We start from the raw sequence: 21,213 nt of genomic DNA on the forward strand, positions 1-21,213 counted from the left end.
AAAGACATTTTTAATTTTCACCAAGAACTTTATTCACCATTTCTGTTCCACTACCTTCTGCCAGTTTTCAGGCATAATTCCATCTTCCCAAAACTTTTTATTTTTTTGAGCAAAGAACTATTTCAGATGTCTGTTACAGTCTCCCAGGGGACTGAAATTTTTTTCCATTAAGAGAATTTTGTAAAGACCAAAATAAATGAGAATCTGAAGGTGGAATGTCTGATGAATATGGCAGAGAAATCGGAAGTACTCAGCCACGCTGTAACAATTTTTGCCTGGTCATCAAACGTGGTCTTGCACGATCCTGATGGAAGACTGCGTTTTCTGTTGACCAGTTCCGGACGCTTTTTGTCGAGTGCTGCCTTTAGTTGGTCTAATTGGGAGCAGTACTTGTTGGAATTAATCATTAGGTTTTCCAGAAACAGCTTGTAATAGAGGACTCCTTTCCAATCCCAGCATATCCCAGCATACCCACAACATCAGCTTCTGTGGATGAAGACCGGCCTTTGGTGTGGTTGGTGGTGGTACATTTCACTTGCCCCACAGTCTCTGTCATTCCACACAATTGTACAGTATCCGCTTTTCATCACCTGCCACAGTTTGTTTTAAAAATGGAGCATTTCCCTTCTGTGTAAGTAGAGAAACGCATCAGAAATACAGTCAAGAACATTTTTTTCTGCTCAACTTATGTGGAACCCAAACATCGAAATGGTTAGCATACCACACTGGTATAAATGATTATCAGCACTTGGTTTAGATATTTTGAGCATGTCGGCTATCTCCTGCATGGTATAACATAGATTGTTCTCAATGGATGTCTCAGTTTGATTGCTGTCAACTTCAACAGGTCTATGTGCCCGTGGAGCACGGTCCAGTGAGAAATCTCCAGCACGTAACTTCACAAACCACTTTTGACTCATTTGATCAGTCGCAGTACCTTCTCCATACGCTGCTTTTTTTTTTTTTTCGCATTTCAGTTGCATTTTTAAATCTTTCTTGAGATAATAAAGCATAGTATTCTGAAAATGTTGCTTTTTTCCCTTCTTTCTTCAGTGTTAAAATGACTACACAAAAATTCACCAGTTTTGATGTTTTTTTAAAAATGCACACTGATATGACAGCTGTCACAATACAACCTAACAAAATTGTTTTGAATGAAGTTAAAGACCATTAAGCACTACTAGAGCCATCTTAATGGAAAAAAAAACCGAATGAACCTTTTGGCCAACCCAGTACCTCAGTTTTAAAAAACAGGCTTTTATCTCTAAGTAGACGATGTTTTTCAAAGAAATGTCATCTTCAGTTCTTCCAATAAAATGGAGGCTCTGAGCATTTCTTGAGGTCATGTGACATGTCAGCTGACACAAGCAATTTGGTTGGTGACTCACTGACATCCTGCTGTGATTAGGCTTCAGACAGAATCTACACCCCATTTAAGTGTTTAGACAGTGAATATGGGAATGCCGGCATCTTTTTCCTAACCTTTATAAATATGCATGTGTGCATATAACATCGCCTTCTTGGTACATGCTTACTCTTAACAGATGTAATTTGTCTCTAATTCATATCCTCAGGGTATGAATGAATGCTGGTTGTATTTGTTTTAAATTGAATGTCTAATTTTTAAAATGGTTGTTCTTAGGTTAGGATTGTATCGGGAAGCAGAGAAACAGTTTAAATCAGCCCTGAAGCAGCAGGAAATGGTAGATACATTTCTCTACTTGGCAAAAGTAAGTATTCTTAGATTGAGTGGAATTTGTCTTCTCTGGATAAATGTTTAAATTCCAACCAGTGCATGGGGAGAGTTGCCAGTTTCTTTAAGAACAGTTGGCAAGTTAATATGTTCAGACTTAATTTTTTTTTTTAATGGTAAGGGAAAAGGTGAGACCATTCGGAGGATAACCATCTCAGGAAAAATCGGTTGCCAGGGAAAGTAAGACAGCCTCTTTGAAATATTGCCTTAGATCGGAAGAACATGCTACGGGCTTACTGTCCCCAGGGGTCACAAGCCCCAGAGAGGTGTTTTTCTACAACACATTTGTTTCTCGTGTCAGCAGACTGTAGAGAACAGGATTGTTTTTATGTAGGTCCTTCACTTTTGGGCTCTGCCATTGTAACAAAAACAGTATTTCCCCTTTATTGAGCACCTACTCAGTGTAAGGCATTTTATCAAGTCTTTTCCACATGTAATTTAATTAAACTTTCTTAGCAACACCGCAAAGCGGATTTTAACATTTCCTTTGTGCTGTTGAGGAAAAGGGGACGTAAGAGGGTAAGAGCAGATTCTCAGCCTCACTTGCCTGTTAAGGGCCAGCATCCAGACCTGGGGGCTTCCCTGGTGGCTCAGCAGTGAAGAGTCCGCCTGTCATCGCCAGAGACTCAGGAGATGGGGGTTCAGTCCCTGAGTCGGGAAGATCCCCTGGAGAAGGAAATGGCAACCCACTCCAGTATTCTTGCCAGGAAAATCCCATGGACGGGGGAGCCTGACGGGCTACAGTCCACGGAGTCACAGAGAGTCAGACACGACAGAGACTGAACGGCAACAGTTCAGCCCAGGACTTTCTGATTCTAGAGCCGCCTGAGTGCCACCCACAGCCACGACAGAGTGAAGGGCCACCTGGAATTTCCAGTGTTACATTAGTGACTTCTTTACCCTCACCAAGGCTACTTTAAAAGAAGCATTTGATGAAGTGGTAGTTAGGATATCATCTTGTATTAATATATCTTTAAGAATTTCTTAAATTTAAAAAGTGTCGTAAAGGAGGCTGAAAAGATAAGACAGAAAAGGAAGTGCGCCTGCTGCTGCTCCTGCTGAGTCGCTTCAGTCGCGTCCGACTCTGTGCAGGCCCGTAGACGGCAGCCCGCCAGGCTCCGCCGTCCACTGGGTTCTCCAGGGAAGAACACTGGAGTGGGTTGCCATTTCCTTCTCCAATGCATGAAAGTGGAAAGTAAAAAAGTCGCTCAGTTGTGTCTGACCCCTAGCGGCCCCATGGACCGCAGCCCACCAGTCTCCTCGGTCCATGGGATTTTCCAGGCAAGAGCGCTGGAGTGGGGTGCCATTGCCTTCTCCAAAGGAAGTGCTGCTACTTTCTAAATACGGTATTAATGTTAGCATACTAACAGAATCAAATGGAAGTTCTGCCATATAAACTTACTGTGCTAACTTAGTATGTTTACAGTAGTTTTAAAAAAATGTTTGAAACTCTAATATCTGAGTGTCTTTATACATTATATGTTAAATTCTAAAAAGGTTTCTAAACATCACAGTAAGTTTTCTGACAGCTTAAAATTATAACTCAGGTTACAGTATTTGACTATTATCTTCTTAATTGATAATTACTTGCCATGTGGTTAAAAATGTACTTTTTATTTTAACTATTGTTAAATACATGGTTTGATTATTTTTTCATAAATTGATTTGCTTAACTCTGTTGTTGCCTATGTGACTATATAGGGTTACAGTTTACTTGTTTTTTTTTTTGATATGTGAAGGAATTATTGCTAAGTAGAGACCAAGCAGATTTTAGGAACCACATTATCTCTTATAATTTAAGCTTGTTAAGAATTATTAAATATTTTATATTACTTCACATATGGAATTATATTATTATATTTTAAAAAGCAGTTCAGAAGCATGTAAGGTAAAAATTGAAAAGTTTTCATCCATACCCTTTCCTCTAGTCTCATTGTTTATCAGTAAACACTGCAGGCAGTTTTGTGTGTCTCCATTTGGGCTTCTTCGAAGCACAGTCTAAATGTTTAGAAAGAAACGGAGGATCCAAGATCATGAAGGAAAAAAAATGTCTTAATCTTTTGTTTCTATACATAGAACTGCAGTTCCCCTTTTAGAAGTCCCTAATAGGTTACGGTTCATCCACCCTGGATGTTCTCATTGCTAGTTAAGTGGTGGAAGCTGTTAAATGGGAGTGTCGAGTGCTAACCCTCTCAACTGCCCGACCCTCTACCCTACACACGTGTTCCCTTCTACTTCTCAGGGTCCTTCTCCCCACCCACCCTCCAGAGGCTTCCCCAGCAGCTCCTTCTCAGACTTTCCCACGGGGCATGCCCTCTTTCTCCAGCGTCTTCAAAAGCACCCTCACAGTTGGTCCTTCGTGCCCGCCTATAGACACACTTATATCTGTTCCATCCTAAAAAAAGATTTTCCCTTGATCCTCTCTTTTTAAAAAAATCAATTTATTTTAATTGGAGGATAATTGTTTCACAGCATGTGATAGTTTTTGGCGTATGTCAGCATCCTTTTCTAGTTACTCTCTAGTCTGTGACAGTAGTAAGCCCACAATAAGTGTTTGCTGAAGGAATAAATGAATAAATGTGTCACATACAGCATGAGGAGATAAAGCTATAGCATCATTATTGGAAATTAATCCTACACATTTCTGAAAAATGTTTACTGTAATATCTAGAAGATAATTTGTTACTAAGCAATAATTTTAAATTTGTCATAATGAATACTGTTATTTTAAGAAGCAGTACTTTTGTTGAAGTGTATCCTGGTTTTAGGTTTACATCTCATTGGATCAACCCGTGACTGCTTTAAATCTTTTCAAACAAGGCTTAGACAAGTTTCCAGGAGAGGTAACCCTACTTTGTGGAATTGCCAGGATCTATGAGGTAAGGTTCCTATCTTTCAAAAAGTTGATATAAGATTGAGGTTATATGCTACTTAAGTAAGTTCATACATAGTCCCTTGGGGTCTTATAAAATGTAACAGTTTGTAAAATTAAGATTGTTGGCCAGTGATTTACCAACAGAGGAAGAGATTTTAGTGTATACATTAAACAAACTTCAGTTTTTATGATGAAGTATTTCAAACACCCAGAAGGCTATAGCGAATGGTTCGAGATAGGACTTTGAATCAGTTCTTCCCTCAGCATGGTTGGCTGTCCCAGCACGGTAACTGGCCCTTCTCTCAGGTCTGTCATGTCAAGCAGCAGGTTTTTTTCTGTGTATATGGTAGATATGTTTTGGCTTTTCCATTCTGTTCTGTTGGTCTGCTTGTCTATCCTTAAACCAATATTATGTAGCTTTATTATGCTTACTCTTTGGGAGGGCGCTTTGTTCATCTTCATTAGGAATGTTTTGGCTATTTTGGACTTTTGCTTATTCTAATAAATTTTAGAGCCATTTTTGTCAAATTTCATCAAAAGCCCCATTGAGTTGTTCTCCCTGCGGCCTAATTAAGATAGCTCCATAATAATTCTTGATGTCAGGTTGGGAAAATTCTACCACCTGTTCTTCACAGTTGGTTGTTCTTGGCCCTTTGCGCTTCCATATTAAAAAACCCTGTCGGCATGTGCTTTGGAACTGCATTGAATGTAAGAATGATGAGGGTGGAGGGTCTGCCTTTCTTCCCACGGGGGATCATGATATAACTCTCCATTTACTTAGGTCTTTTTGTTGTTGTTGTTGTCTTTCAATGAATATCTTGTAATTATCTTCATGAATGTTTTGTTGAGAGTCCCCAAAACCACTGTGAGGTTCAGTGATTTAGGTCTCAGGACTCGGCACACAGTTGTACTCATAGCCACAATTTTTTGTAGCAAAATCAGTAAAGGGAAGAGGCATGTGGGGCAAAGTTCAGAGGAAACCAGACACAGGCTTTCCAGAGTTCCCCTGCCACCCACCCAGACGCCTGGTGGAGTCACAGAGGACACATCTGATTCTTCTGCAAGGTGTGGCCACATGTGTGAAGCACTGTCTGCCAGGGGAGCTCATCAGAGACCTGGTATCCATCACAAAAGAAGGCTGAGCACTGAGGAACTGATGCTTTCAAAGTGCGGTGCTGCAGGAGACTTGAGAGTCCCTTGGACCGCAAGGAGGTCAAACCAGTCCATCCTAAAGGAAATCAGTCCTGAATATTCACTGGAAGGGCTGATACTGAAGCTACACCTGATGCGAAGACCCGACTCATTGCAAAAGACCCTGATGCTGGGAAAGATTGAGGGCAGGAGGAGAAGGGGACGACAGAGGATGAGAAGGTAGGATGGCATCACCACCTCAACGGACATGAGTTTGAGCAAACTCTGGGAGATAGTGAAGAACAGGGGAGCCTGGTGTGCTGCAGTTCCTGGGGTCTCAGAGAGTCGGACACAGCTTAGCCACTGAACAACAACAACAATCTGTTGCTGGGGGCCAGCCATAGAGGGAGGCACCGCCTGCCTATCACGTACCAGGACCCCAGGCCCCGAGGAGTGAAGCAGGTGTTCGCACAGCACATGCGCTGCGCTTTGTGCGGTCCAGGTGTAGGGAGCCACGCTGTCACTTGGGGAAAGTTTCATATAAGTGTAGGGCACTAGCTGGGCTTCCCAGGTGGCGCCAATGGTAAAGAATCTGTGTGCCAATGCAGGGGATGTAAGAGACGCAGGTTCAGTCCCTGGGTTGGGAAGATCCCGTGGAGGAGGGCATGACGACCCAGTCTAGCATTCTTGCCTGGAAGATCCCATGGACTGGAGCCTGTTGGGCTGTAGTCTAGGGTTGCAAAAAGTCAGACACGATTGAAGCGACTTAGCACTCCCGCACGCACACACACAAGCCAAGTTCTAAGTTACTCACCAAGGGCGAGCCTTTCACAGGCCTTTCTAAGAGTAGCAGTCCCAGGCTGACTATGTTAGCTCTTTTCTGCACAGATGTATTTGTAGGTAAAATTCTGAATGAACTGCTTTCTTTTTCTTTTGTGTTTCCTATGGTCATTTCTGGTGAGTTGGAATGTATTACTTTATGTTGATTTGATACTAAAACTTGGCTAAATAGTCTTTTTAATAACATCATAGATTCTCTTGGATTTTCTAAGTAAAACTATCATCATCTGTGAATGTAGACAGTTTTATCTCTTAATTTCAATTATTTTACTTAAAAAAAACCTTACTGTTTAGGACTTCCAATACAGTATTGAACAGAAGCATCTTTGTTCTCTTTTAAATTCCTTGAAATGCTGGGTATGATCTTTTAAAATTATTTTGTTAGAAAAAAGAATGGAAAGTATTAATAGTTGCCATACCTAGGTAGCAGTATGTGAATGGTTTTTATTTTCCAGATTTTCTGTAATCAACATGTATTACTTGTAATATGAAAACAACAACCCTTAAATTGTTCAGAAATAGCTTTACCTTGTGAATGTAATTTTGATAAGCATATAAATATAAATCTTTGACCATTGTCTAAAAAAGCAATGCAGAGTTCCAAAGAATAGCAAGAAGAGATAAGAAAGCCTTCCTCAGCAATCAGTGCAAAGAAATAGAGGAAAACAACAGAATGGGAAAGACTAGAGATCTCTTCAAGAAAATGAGAGATACCAAGGGAACATTTCATGCAAAGATGGGCTCGATAAAGGACAGAAATGGTATGGACCTAACAGAAACAGAAGATATTAAGAAGAGGTGGCAAGAATACACAGAAGAACTGTACAGAAAAGATCTTCATGACCCAGATAATCACGATGCTATGATCACTCATCTAGAGCCAGACATCCTGGAATGTGAAGTCAAGTGGGCCTTAGAAAGCATCACTACGAACAAAGCTAGTGGAGGTGATGGAATTCCATTTGAGCTATTTCAAATCCTGAAAGGTGATGCTGTGAAAGTGCTGCACTCAATATGCCAGCAAATTTGGAAAACTCAGCAGTGGCCACAGGACTGGAAAAGGTCAGTTTTCATTCCAATCCCAAAGAAAGGCAATGCCAAAGAATGCTCAAACTACCGCACAATTGTACTCATCTCACATGCTGGTAAAGTAATGCTCAAAATTCTCCAAGCCAGGCTTCAGCAATACATGAACCGTGAACTTCCAGATGTTCAAGCTGGTTTTAGAAAAGGCAGAGGAACCAGAGATCAAATTGCCAACATCCACTGGATCATGGAAAAAGCAAGAGAGTTCCAGAAAAACATCTATTTCTGCTTTATTGACTATCAGAGCCTTTGACTGTGTGGATCACAAGAAACTGTGGAAAATTCTGAGAGAGATGGGAATACCAGACCACCTGACCTGCCTCTTGAGAAACCTGTATGCAAGTTAGGAAGCAACAGTTAGAAGTGGACATGGAACAACAGGCTGGTTCCAAATAGGAAAAGGAGTACATCAAGGCTGTATATTGTCACCCTGCTTATTTAACTTCTATGCAGAGTACATCATGAGAAACGCTGGGCTGGGTGAAGTACAAGCTGGAATCAAGATTGCCGGGAGAAATATCAATCACCTCAGATATGCAGATGACACCACCCTTATGGCAGAAAGTGAAGAGGAACTAAAAAGCCTCTTGATGAAAGTGAAAGAGGAGAGTGAAACAATTGGCCTAAAACTCAACATTCAGAAAACGAAGATCATGGTATCTGGTCCCATCACTTCATGGGAAATAGATGGGGAAACAATGGAAACAGTGTCAGACTTTATTTTTTTGGCTCCAAAATCACTGCAGATGGTGACTGCAGCCATGAAATTAAAAGACGCTTACTCCTTGGAAGAAAAGTTATGACCAACCTAGATAGTATATTCAAAAGCAGAGACATTACTTTGCCAACAAAGGTCCGTCTAGTCAAGGCTATGGTTTTTCCTGTGGTCATGTATGGATGTGAGAGTTGGACTGTGAAGAAGCCTGAGCACCAAAGAATTGATGCTTTTGAACTGCGGTGTTGGAGAAAACTCTTGAGAGTCCGTTGGACTGCAAGGAGATCCAACCAGTCCATTCTGAAGGAGATCAGTCCTGGGTGTTGTTTGGAAGGAATGATGCTAAAGCTGAAACTCCAGTACATTGGCCACCTCATGTGAAGAGTTGACTCATTGGAAAAGACTCTGATGCTGGGAGGGATTGGGGGCAGGAGGAGAAGGGGACGACGATAGAGGATGAGATGGCTGGATGGCATTACTGACTCGATGGACGTGAGTTTGAGTGAACTCTGGGAGTTGGTGATGGACAGGGAGGCCTGGCGTGCTGCAATTTATGGGGTCGCAGAGTCGGACACGACTGAGCGACTGAACTGAACTGAAGTGAAAAAAGCGGTATCAGTATCTCTCTGTCTTTAGTTGTATGACCTTAAATTGAACATGAACAAAATTTTGACCAAGAAGCTTAGGAAGGAAATAAAATAGAATCCATTTTGAAAGCTGTGAAATTCGTAGTGGTGACTGTCTTGATGTGGTTGGAATTGTTCGTGCCTTTTTTTCCTTTTGCCCTTCTCAGGTAGGAGCTGCTGTTATGAGGAACTGGTGGGAAGGATTCCTTCCACGCTCCCATTACAGTGATCGTTGCTATGGCTGGGACAGGGAGCGGGTCTGGAGTGGATTCCTTAATCAGCTACCTTCTTCCTTCCCCTGCTCTGGGTCTGGCCAGGACTTGGAGAAGCACATTCTTTTGTAAGGGTGACAGGCGAAGGCTTTGTGAGAAAAAGTAGAATCTGAATTTTTACTCAAAGGAAGAAAGAAGTGAAAAGAGAGAATCCTAGTTTTGAGGACGACGTCGTGTACAAATCGGGTGTCCGAGGGCTGAGCACAGACTTGGAACAGCCGGATGCAGCATTTCCCCTTGAATTTACATGGTTAATTTCACTTACGGCAAAGTTTGCCTTACGAAGATTTCCACTGTGTTCCTTTTCTCTTTATGTGACAGTGGATTGAGGGTTAATTAGTAAAGTTTGGTTCTCAGCCTTGGAGCTTACACAGCATCTGCCTTTAGGGATTTTCATATGAATATCATACTTTTCTCTGGAGGGATTCTTTTCCTTTATGTTCTTTTTTTTAAATCACTTTCATTTTGATCTTGTTTCTTTTAAATGAACATGTTTTGCTGCCTGTTATTTATTGCTTGTTCTGTACAGAATCTTGTTTTAAATAATGTTATCCTTGCTAAATTTATTTGGTTGTGGTTTTACTTTTTCTTGGGGCCTTTTGTTTATTGATTTGAAAGGCAGGCTTTTATTTGAACTATTCTGCGGTAAAAGGTTCAAATAAAGGCCTGTATTGCTTCCCTGGTGGCTCAGATGGTAAAGAATCCGCCTGCATTGCGGGAGACCTGGGTTTGATCCCTGGGTTGGGAAGATCCCCTGGAGGAGGGCATGGCAACCCACTCCAGTATTATTGCCTGGAGAATTCAATAGACAGAGGAGCCTGGCGGGTTACAGTACAAGGAGTTGCAAAGAGTTGGACGCGACTGAGTGGCTAAGCACAGCACGCTGCAAATGTTAAAAGGTGTTTGAAACTGAATAACTACCCTAGGAAATGTTGTTCTCATGGTCCTTGAACTTTACTTTGTGTAGAAATGACTTTGGGAGTGTTTGAGAGTGAGGTCCATCTTCCTCCTCCTGACTCACATGTCCTGGAAAGTGGGATACAGGCTTTTGTCTGCTGAGCAAGCTCACAAGGTGATTCTGATATATAACAGAATTTGAGAATCATAGCAAAATTCACTTCCCTAAGTTATTTACAGTTTTGTTTTAAATAAAACCCAGTGTTGATATTCTGTTCAGTTCAGTTGCTCAGTCATGTCCGACTCTTTGCGACCCCATGGACTGCAGCATGCCAGGCCTCCCTGTCCATCACCAACTCCCAGAGTTTACTCAAACTCATGTCCATCGCGTCGGTGATGCCATCCAACCATCTCATCCTCTGTTGTCCCCTTCTCCTCCCACCTTCAATCTTTCCCAGCATCAGGGTCTTTTCAAATGAGTCAGTTCTTTTTTTTTTCTCTTTTTTTTTTTTTCTCACTTTCTAGATCTTTATTTTATTTTATTTTATTTTTTTTAGTTTTTTATTTTTTAAATTTTAAAATCTTTAATTCTTACTTTAACTCTGATGATATTCAATGGATTAGTTCAAAAAATAACCACTAATAACTACTGTAATAATCACTTAAATGATAGTTGAAGTGATATTTGTATGTTTGAAGATACTATTTTAAATCTACATTCATAAAATTTATTCTTGAGCTACTATAAATAGTTCTAATGCTGGAATAGATTAAAGAAAGCACAGAAATAGAATCTATGTGTATTCATATATATGAAAATTTATGTGATAAAGACTGTCTATTAAACCAACTGGATTATTGGATTGTTTAATAACTTCAAAATAGAGCTGGATGAGTAATGATTTCTTAGACTGAAAGAACACATTGCTGGGACTTCCCTGGTGATCCCGTGGCGCTCCAGTCCCGTATATAAGGTGGCAGAGTATTTTCATACAACCTGCCCACATCTACCTGTATACTTCACTTATTTAAACATTTTTATCTGTCTGTGTTGGGTTAGTTCCTTCACGTGGGACCTTTCATTGTGGTGCGTGGGCTCTCTCGTTGCAGCACGTGGGCGTTGTTGCTCCGCAGCCTGTGGGGTCTTAGTTCCCCAACCGGGAACTGAACCTGCACTCCCTGCATTGCAAGGAGGACCCGTAGCCCCTGGACCCCCGGGAAGTCCCGATGCGTATGCTTTAGATCACCTCTAGATAGCGCGTGATGCCGAATGCAATACAAGTGCTGTGTAAATAGCTGGAGATGCACAATAAATAGTATATAAAGAATTTCCAGTGCATCAAATTCAAGTTTTGCTTTTTGGAACTTTCTGGAATTTTTTTTCTAAATAGTTTTGATCTGTGGCTCACCAAACTCATGAATGTGAAACTACAGATGGAGGGGTGGGGTGGGGTGGTGCCTGTAATTTTATCTTTTTGTTCACATTGTGTCCCCAGGGCCTAGAACAGAGTCTGGCTGTGGTGGGCTCTTAATAAATACTGAATTGGAAAAAATACTGAACTGAATAAAATAATGTAAACCAGTCATCATAGTAACAATTTCTTGTTGAGTATTAATACAGTATTGCTCTTCCCTCTTGATGGAGACTAGGAGATGAACAATATTTCATCAGCCACTGAATACTACAAAGAGGTCTTGAAACAAGACAATACTCATGTGGAAGCCATTGCGTGCATCGGAAGCAACCACTTCTACTCTGATCAGCCGGAAGTGGCTCTCCGGTTCTACAGGTACACTACGTTCAATTTGTGAAACTGCTTTCCTGTGAAAGAGTGATGCAAAAAGTGACAAGGACGGAACGAAGATGCAGGGAAACAATGTGTGGGCCATGTCTATATGAGACCAAAAATTCAAGCACCCGGATGTTTTATGACTATTGAAGCTATTTCTAAATAATTTGGAAATGCAGAAGTAGTTAGCATCTTGCCGAAACACACCTGGATAAATGCCTACTTTTAACACCATGTCGGTGTGTGTGAATCGGCCATTTTGTCATCAACCAATAACAGCAGTTACTAGAAGCTTCCACGTCATGGCCTCCATTAATACCACTGTACATAGTGTCAAAACCTTAAAGGTAAAATGAGAATGTCGTTTGTAAAGAGCAGTGGACCCCAGGCTCTAAAGTTGTGAGGAGGACCTTAAAACAGAATCCCACAAATATGTCTGCAAAATCTAAATAAGTGATTTTCACTGGTTCTTTGAGCACATACTTATGTTATCCTATAGATGGTTCCTGAGATTAATTTTTTAATTATGATTTCCTCTTTAGCCCTTGGGTAATAAACAGGGAGATAACTGGCAGCTGATAAGAGTTCTTTCTAAGTACATGTTGGAGCACAAAGGTAATAATGTGAGTGCCAGCCTGCGCTCACACAGCTGTCTCTACTCCCCTACCCCTGGAGCGGGTCCTCAGGGCAGCTGGGGTGATTTTCATATGCTTGTCTGAACTCTCATCCTTCGGGATTAATGATGAATAGAGGCAAAATAGGGTTGTTGAGCTGCAGCGTGAAAGCTAAATGGGGAACATCGGGATCCCCCGACAGTCTCGTCTCCCTGAGTAGAAGCTCACTGGTGGTCACTGGATGTAGCTGAACCACACAGCACAACCAGAATCCAACTCAGCTGAAACCTCGGGAGGCTAAACAAAACTCGGTTAGAAGGACTCAGAAGTTTCCCTTCCGAGCCCCAAAGTTGCATGAGGCCAAAGTGTGTAGGGGTTTTACTTTATGTGACTATTTATTTATTATTTTGATACTCTAGCAAAGCTTTTGGGGGGAAAAAAAAGTTAGATAAGTTATTTCTGACTTTGCCTCTGGATACATTTCTCATGACTGGAACCATTACAAAAGGCATGCTTTTGAATTCGCTTTAAACTCTTTTTCATTTACTATAATACTTTCTGTTCTTTGGAGGGTATTAAAAACATATAAAATGAATTCACTTCTAACTTTGTAAAAAATATGTCAATATCTGTAAAGTTGATCTGACACCAGAGTGTGTGTTCTTTTCAAAAAGGCGACTCCTCCAGATGGGTGTTTACAACTGCCAGCTTTTCAACAACCTGGGGCTATGTTGCTTCTTCGCCCAGCAGTACGACATGACTCTGACCTCATTTGAACGTGCCCTTTCTCTGGCTGAAAATGAAGAAGAGGTAGCTGACGTCTGGTACAACTTGGGACACGTCGCTGTGGTATGTTGTTTCCCTGGTAGAGTTTCTGTTCTAGAAAAGGTAGGCACATGTTAGTCTTGAAGAAATTTTCACGTACTGGAAATCCAGGTTTGGTTACAGTCCTTGTACCAATTTATAGAGATTGCTGGGAGTCATCCAAACTCGTTTTACATCCTCAGGTTAATCCCCTTACGTACAAGTCACAGCCGACTCCTGTGTCGGGACGTGTTGTTTTCTCTGCAGTGGCAGGAGAGATGTGTATGGGGTGAGGAGGTCAGAGAGGCGGGAGGAAGTGGCCAGATTTGTGTGTGCAAGTTTGTGCTCTTCTCTTACAGGGAATAGGGGACACAAACCTGGCCCACCAGTGCTTCCGCCTGGCTCTGGTGAGCAACAACCACCACGCAGAGGCCTACAACAACCTGGCCGTGCTGGAGATGCGGAGGGGCCACGTGGAGCAGGTCAGCCAGCCCCGCGGGCCGCGGACAGCCTGCTTGCTTCCCAGAGCAGCAGCCACGTGCAGCCATTTTCACACATGACAGTTTCAAAATGAGCTCTGGGGTCTGACTGCCCGGGGTTTGAGTCCCAGTATTGGCAGTGTGACCTTGGACAAGTCACTTAACCTTTCAGTGTCTAAAATAGAACACTCGAGTTTATTAGGGCAAAATTGCACCTCCCCAGTCTGTCCTGTGGTCGTGAACCGTTCCACCGTTCACAGCCCCCCAGCCACCACCCTGCTGCTCAGGCCCGCATCCTAGGACCACCCCCTACACATCCTAGAACCCCCTCCCACCCCCCTAGAAACTTCTCTTTTCCAGCTGCCCCTTTCCCGCCACCCCCTGCCTCCAGTGAACCCCGTCCATGCCACGCACACATCCTCCACTCTCGGCCCCCCGCCCCCTCCTCCAGGCCGCTGTCGTCTCCCGCCTGGATGAGCACGAGAGTCTCCCAGGTGTGGTCTTTGTTTCCACTCCGTCAGCAAGGAAGTGCACCCTGTAATGTATTTTCCTCAGGACAGCCTTAGGGTATGTTTTTAAAACAAGATTATTTTGCTTATTATTTCACTGTTTTGCTTAGCATCCTCCAAAGGCTCCTCCCTGCAGCTCGGGATAGGTGAACAGTTTGAACTTCAAACCTCAGCCTCTGGGGCCTCACACTGTCTGGCCTCCGGGGCCCCTCAGACCATGCTTTGCCACCAATCCTTCTCCCGGGCCGTCAGACGCGTGAGCTGCTGGCCGCTGGGTGGGCCCGTTCCTGCTGAGCGGCCTTTGGACTAGACTTCTTTCAGATCCGACAGGGACCCTTTTCTTTTTATCGTTTGGGTCTTCGCTTAATTACCACCTCTTCAGAAAGACCCACTAGACCATGAATCTAAAGGAGCCCTCACTATCGTCTCCTGGTGTTTTCTCCTTCCCAGTCCTTGGCGTTTTATCAGACCTTTGCAGTCTGTGTGTGTAGAATGTAGAATGCTAGCTGTGTGAAAGCAGGGGCCTTCTCTGTCTTCTAACTGCTGCATTTTCAACATCAGAACCATTGCCCAACACTGGGGAGGTGCTTAGTGTGGGTAGAATGGGCGGATGATAAAATCGTCATCACAGCAGCTGACCTGGAGGGGTTCTTGTGAAGGTGAGCCGCTTGTGCAAGTAAAGTGCTTGGAATAGTAAAGTCACATGATAGATGCTTAATACATTCTATTTGTTGTTATCATTTACCTAATGGGAAGTTTAAAAGCTAAATACACTCATACCATATTAATGACAAGATAAATAGCTGTTCCATTCCCTGTATTAGAGATGATGAAACAGAGGAGGAGGGTAAATAACTAACCAAGGTCACAGACCCTGTGCGCAGCACGCCAGGACGGTAACCTCCAGCCTGGCCTCCGAAGCGTGTTGCTAAACCTGAGAAGACAAGCAAAGAGACCTCAGTGGATGCTGCCTTTGCCTCACAACATTTTCCCAAAGCGAGTAAAGTGGCTGCGTATTTTGTAAACAAAAGCTAACTGCTCTGAAGTGGGAACTTGTTCTGTCGTGGAACTTTGTATCCATTTGAAGCAGGCGCTTTTTATGATTTTCTCTGTTTCCATGTTGGTGATTTTCTTTCCCTCCTACTTATTGTTGTTTCTATAGTATGCAGTTGATTTGAAATGTTTCGGTGAAAGGTCTCACTATTATTAAAAATTATACTTCAGTTCCCCTGGAGAAGGACATGGCAATCGACTCCAGTATTCTTGCCTGGAAAATCCCATGGACAGAGGAGCCTGGCGGGCTGTGGTCTGTGGGGTCGCAAAGAGTCGGACACGACTGAGCACACACACACATGCTTCAATTAAAAAACTAGCAAATCGCAAAATTAATACCTACCATCTCATATAAGCTGTTATTTTCCTTTAAAAAAAGGGTTTAAGAATTTGTCCTCGGGTTCATACGGCGAAGCTGAGCTCCACGTTGAAAGGCTGTTTCGGCCGCTTAGGAGTGCTGAGTTTGAGGTCTTAACAGTGAGTGTACAGGCTACTCATGTCACTCCGTGGCCTCTGCAGCGAGTGATCCTTTGAGCCTGCAGGCAACAAAACATGATGTGAGTTTTGTCTTTCGAGTGCTTTAGTGAGCGAAAAGCTTGTCATTTTTGGTTGCCTTCAGTTGTCATTTTCAGGTCAGCAGTATAATAAGTGCTTGCTCGTTGTTGTCCAGCACAGAACGTGGTGATCTGAATTTGCTGTGGTTTTTGATGGCTTTGGTTGTTGCCTTAGAGAAGGTAGTTGGAAGCCCACTAAATCAATCAACAGCGACAAAAACTAGATTGATAAGACTTTTTTTTTTTAGCATTGAGAGGACTATAGTTTGAGTTGTACATCATACTGAAATATAAACTATAAGAACAGTGGTTCTCACATAACTTTTCAATTCTGTTCTTTTCTCCATATTTTGAAGCATTTTATTTTAAATATAATTTTGACAAGATATAAGTAGTTAATTTTATATCTGTAAATTGTATTTCATAGAAATTCATCCATGTTTATTACAGAATCATGTTTTTTAAAGTCCTTTCCTGGGTAAAGTATTCTTCTACCAAAAAAAAAAGTATCACCGGTATAGTGCTAATATACGCTCACATGCCTTTGGTCTCTCTCTTCTCTTTATCTTTTCTAAACAGGCAAAAGCACTGTTACAAACTGCATCATCTTTAGCACCCCATATGTACGAGCCACATTTTAATTTTGCAACAATTTCTGATAAGGTATTCTCTTTCTTTATCAATTTATCATCTGACCTATTTGTTTTCTTCTTGTGTGTGTGTGTGTGTGTGTGTTTTCTTCCTTGGTTTTAAAAATTGTACAGATAAATGAGGACATTCTAACCATAACTTTATGAGAGAAATGGTTTTTTAAACACTTGATTATTTACACATATGTCTTCATTTTAAGGGAATGTTTAATATACTTTAAGTATATTTATCACTGAATATTAGCTGAGCTTAATGCCATTATGGATTGCAGAAGAATTATTTTATGTTTTAAAAGATGACATTTAATCATTGAAAAACTGCTCATTAACTTCTGGTTTGGGGAGGATTTAGTAATTAGTGTTTTTTTTATAGGGAAATCCTATATATCATTTATAGATCATATAGTCACCAAGTCTAGCATGATGCTATAAAATTAGGGATGTTAGTGAAAGCTGTTTCAGCAATGAACAATATAGGAAAGAAGCAACTGTTGATACTGTGTTATAAGTCAATTAACATCTAAGAGCTAAAAGAAATTGTGTGTCCTTTTACAATAAGAAGGAAGAAGGAAAAGTCATCTAATAACTTTTACTTGCAAGACTTCCTTTAACATGGAAGATGAGTTTTGAGGATAAGGAAATGGCTAAAAATATTTGCTGATGTAAAGACTATTTCTTTATAGACCCAGAAAGTTATAAAAATCATTTTTCATAACATGAATGTGAGCTCATTCATTCTCTTGTGTTTTGAAAATAAAATATGCTGTTTTTTTTTTTTATAAATTGTCATTTTTGAGCACTTGTTAAGTGCTAGTCACTCTTCTGGGTACTCTCCACACCTCTAATTCTCTCAACAACCCTGCAATGTGGGTAACCCTTACCTTCCCTGTGCATTTTTTCATACAACTGATGTTCCACTTGTTGAACTTGCATAAACAGCTGCTACGTACCAGGCGCTGCTGTAGGCACAGAAGATGTTAGTAGTGAATAAATCAGGCAGAAACTTCTGCCTCATGCAGCTTGCATTCTAACAGCAGTCAAGGCTTTGGAACTTAGCAGACTTCTCTGGAGCGCCACGGCAGTGGCAGGTTCAGAATTCATGCCCAGCGCCCACGTGTTTCCCAGTGCGCTGTGCTGCCACTGGGCGTCCCTGATGGCTCAGACGGGAAAGAATCTGCCTGTAGCGTAGGAGACCCTGGTTCCATCCTGGGGTCGGGAAGATCCCCTGGAGGGGGAAATGGCTACCCACTCCAGTATTCTTGCCTGGAAAATTCCACGGACAGAGGAGCCTGGCGGGTTACAGTCCATGGGGTCGCAAAGACTCAGACACAACTGAGCAACTAAGCACGCATGCACTTGCTGCCAGTTAGTTAAACCACAAAGAAGCCTTGATTACTTTCTTTCAGGAGTGTTATTAAATTTTAATGATATTTATTGCAAATGGAATATTTCTGTTAGCAAGAGGCTACACTTCCATAAGAGAAAATACTATGTTAAAAAGAAATGCTATGATTTAAAAAAGAAAAGTTTTCAGTTCGTATGTGTGTTACAGAAGCACTACCAGAAGTGAAATGGTCTGTATTTGTGTGTGTGTGTGCACACACTGCAAAGCTCTCTCCTGTTGGAAGTGTATACATGAATCAGGGTGCATTCAGATGGATTCAGATACTATATGTGTTTTCCTTTGGGACTGGATTGTAACAAAAAGTTTATTGAAAATCAAAGATACCCTTAATGAATTTTAAAAACTGGATATCTTCCCAACATTACTGTTAGCAACCTTTTAAAAGCTCCCAGAGCATGTTATATCTTAAATACAATAGTTTTTACTTAAGTTCCCTGTCTTAAGAGATACTACCCTAACCAAAACGTATCATTGTCTGTGGTAAATTACAGACTGAACTGAGTTGGCTGTTTTAGCATGCAGACGTCAATTTATTTTTATGAGACTATCAGTGACAGGAAAAGAAAACAGGTTTATGAGTTCATAGCTAGACAACTGTAATGGAACAGGAATTATTTACATGGTTGGTTATTTTGCTCATGCTTTTTCAAGACTGAATTGTAATCTAGGTGAAAAAATTTTTATATTGAAGTAACATAGTCAAGAAGTTTGCCTTGGGTTTTTATGTTTTGCAGATACTATGTTTTTTTTTTAAATTCATTTCTTATTTTTTCTGGCTCTCATTCTGTGGTCTTATTCTGGTCTGCTATTCCTTACAGATTGGAGATCTACAGAGGAGTTATGCTGCTGCTAAGAAGTCTGAAGCAGCATTTCCAGATCATGTGGACACTCAACACTTAATTAAGCAGTTAAAGCAGCAATTTGCTATGCTCTGATTTTTCCTCAGTTAAATATATTCATATATATATATATATGTATTTAGGGAAAAAGTAGTATTGTATATATATTTGTAATACAAACCTGTGCTTGATATTAGTGAAGGTGACGTGTAGCGGGATTTTAAACCAGAATGTTTAAAACTGTATAATAATAACTTTATAAGATAATATCATAAAAGATAAGGTTTAATCGTTTGTAAGCAGATCATGAACTCTCCCGTATATGGTAGATGTTTGTTTACAATGTTTACAAAACATTTTCATGAATTTCTTCAAATTCTTAAAAATACACATTGTTAATGTCCTTTAGTTGGCCATTAGCTAGCATGTAGTTTAAGAGGTGTGAAATCTGCCTTTAAAGTTGCACTTTTATGGCTGAAACTTATATACTTACCCTTGGTACAGACTTTAGAAATTAAAGGTTGTATTTCAAACTATTTTTTATGAAATGCTTTATGAGACATTCTACATTTTCTTATATATTATGCTTTAAATAAATGTGTATAAAACACCATCCTTCTGTTGCTTTTCATGAGTTTTTGTTTCAGTCATCTCAGATGAAACAAGTTTTCCAGAAGTCCAGAAATGAAGTCTTAGAAATGAAGTCATTATCCTAATTTTATTTTAAATGATGTACTGTCAATTTTGCTTTTTCCTAAGAAGCTATTTATGGGATATCATGTTGTCAGTCTAAGAATATCAGGATTAGGAGTGGAGTCATAAGCCACAAGTCCCGCATGGTCAGCCCCGAGAAGGTTAGGGGGGATCCAGTACCATGAGTGGAAGTCTCGCTCTCCAGTGTTTCCTGGACCGCTCATTGACGGCTTCTCACAGGGAAGTGCGTTCAAGGGGCAGGGCCACTTATGGTCCTGCTTTGGGCTTTGGGATCTGTCCATGGTACTTCTCATTGTTTTAACTTTGTGAAAACTGTTTCACGGGTATTTGTTTCTGTTCCATTGATATAAATTGTACTGCTTAGCTGATGGAACACAAAAGGTGTGAATGCAGAGAATAAGATTGTTAGAGGCTGGAAGTAACTTCAGAGAACGTGTCGATAAATCTTGCCGTGGGGAGGAGGCCAGGCCCTGCGTCACAGCTGACCCGGCCCTTCAGGCTGGAACCTCCCCTGGTTCTCCATGAGAGGCCACCTGCTGGGGTCCAGCCCCGGTTGGATCCAGAGATATCCAAAGCGTGACGGCGTTGGCGACTAGAGAGAGAGAGAGAGAAAGAGGCAAGGAAAGAATCCTGCAGTTAAGAAAACAGAGGAGAGAAAGAGGCTGATATTCCTGTGTTTATGCAGAAAGCCAATAACGCCCCAGCATGGGGCTTGCACTGTTCACTTAGGCCACAGGCGCCCTCTCAAATCGCAGAAGGTGTCCCGCCTTGGGCACCCTCTCAAGTGAGTCTTAGAAGCCCAGGCAGAGAAGTGGACTCAGAGGGCCCCTGCGCTTCAGGGAGTCAGCCTGTAAAGGAAAGAGAGAGAACGAAAGAAAGAATGACGCGGGGAGACCCAACTTCGGTGAGCAAGGTCCACAGCTTTATTTTCAAAAGGAGCTTTTATACCTTAAGTTGTACATAGAGAATAATGGAAGATGCAGAGTCATGCAGGGTCAGCAGCCCTGACCCTTATCGAGACCAGGCTTGCTTTCTGCATGCCTATCTGTACACACAGGTCTTAGGTGATTTACATCATCTTCTGGCCAGGAGGCCTGCTAATATTTTATGACTCTTTCTTCTGATAAAGGTTAGTTAACCAGAAAGCTAATTTTCTCTAAAAGTGTTTTTTCCAAAGTCAGGCGCCATTTTCCAAAAGCACTAGATAAAAGTTGCATTCCTATAGGGCAAAGGTGCAGTGAGCTATAACAGGGAAAGAATTTATTAACTCAAGGTTTAGTGTTGTTAATATCAAGGCCACTACTTATATTTCTATATATCAACACTTAATTAATGCACACAATATGAAAACTTGGCAGCAAACATTGGCTCAACAATGAGACCCTTCACCAGTATCATTCTAATAATTTTAACTCCTCAAAAGGCTTTATTTAAGCTTCCTGTGCCTCTTGCAGTTGGGAGGCTATAAACAATCACAAGCGTAGTTGTAAAAGTCCAGATAAACCTGTTAGGCAAGTTAGAGAGCCATCAGGGGTTTGAATCGAAACACTCCTATTATGCCCAGGAGATTTATTAACTAGAGCTCTAAGCTGATTTTCTTCAGAGAA

General features: G+C 41.4%; 1 protein-coding gene across 4 annotated transcripts in view; it reads left to right on the forward strand.

The window, feature by feature from the left end:
- Nucleotides 1-19,505, forward strand: part of TTC8 (tetratricopeptide repeat domain 8) — a 59,431-nt gene extending 39,926 nt beyond the window's left edge. For 2 of the 4 annotated variants that reach the window (XM_027972112.2, XM_027972108.2), the window contains 7 exons: nt 1,643-1,730; nt 4,522-4,632; nt 11,846-11,985; nt 13,274-13,448; nt 13,763-13,885; nt 16,578-16,661; nt 18,872-19,505. In XM_027972112.2, coding sequence (XP_027827913.2) covers nt 1,643-1,730; nt 4,522-4,632; nt 11,846-11,985; nt 13,274-13,448; nt 13,763-13,885; nt 16,578-16,661; nt 18,872-18,988 — 838 coding nt within the window. In that variant the 3' untranslated portion in view covers nt 18,989-19,505. The remainder of the gene's footprint in view (nt 1-1,642; nt 1,731-4,521; nt 4,633-11,845; nt 11,986-13,273; nt 13,449-13,762; nt 13,886-16,577; nt 16,662-18,871) is intronic. The other 2 variants (XM_042252845.1, XM_027972109.2) reach the window with 1 other exon arrangement.
- The last annotated feature ends 1,708 nt before the right edge of the window (nt 19,506-21,213 follow it).

This window comes from Ovis aries, chromosome 7 (assembly GCF_016772045.2).
Source record: "Ovis aries strain OAR_USU_Benz2616 breed Rambouillet chromosome 7, ARS-UI_Ramb_v3.0, whole genome shotgun sequence".
NCBI classification, from domain to species: domain Eukaryota; kingdom Metazoa; phylum Chordata; class Mammalia; order Artiodactyla; family Bovidae; genus Ovis; species Ovis aries.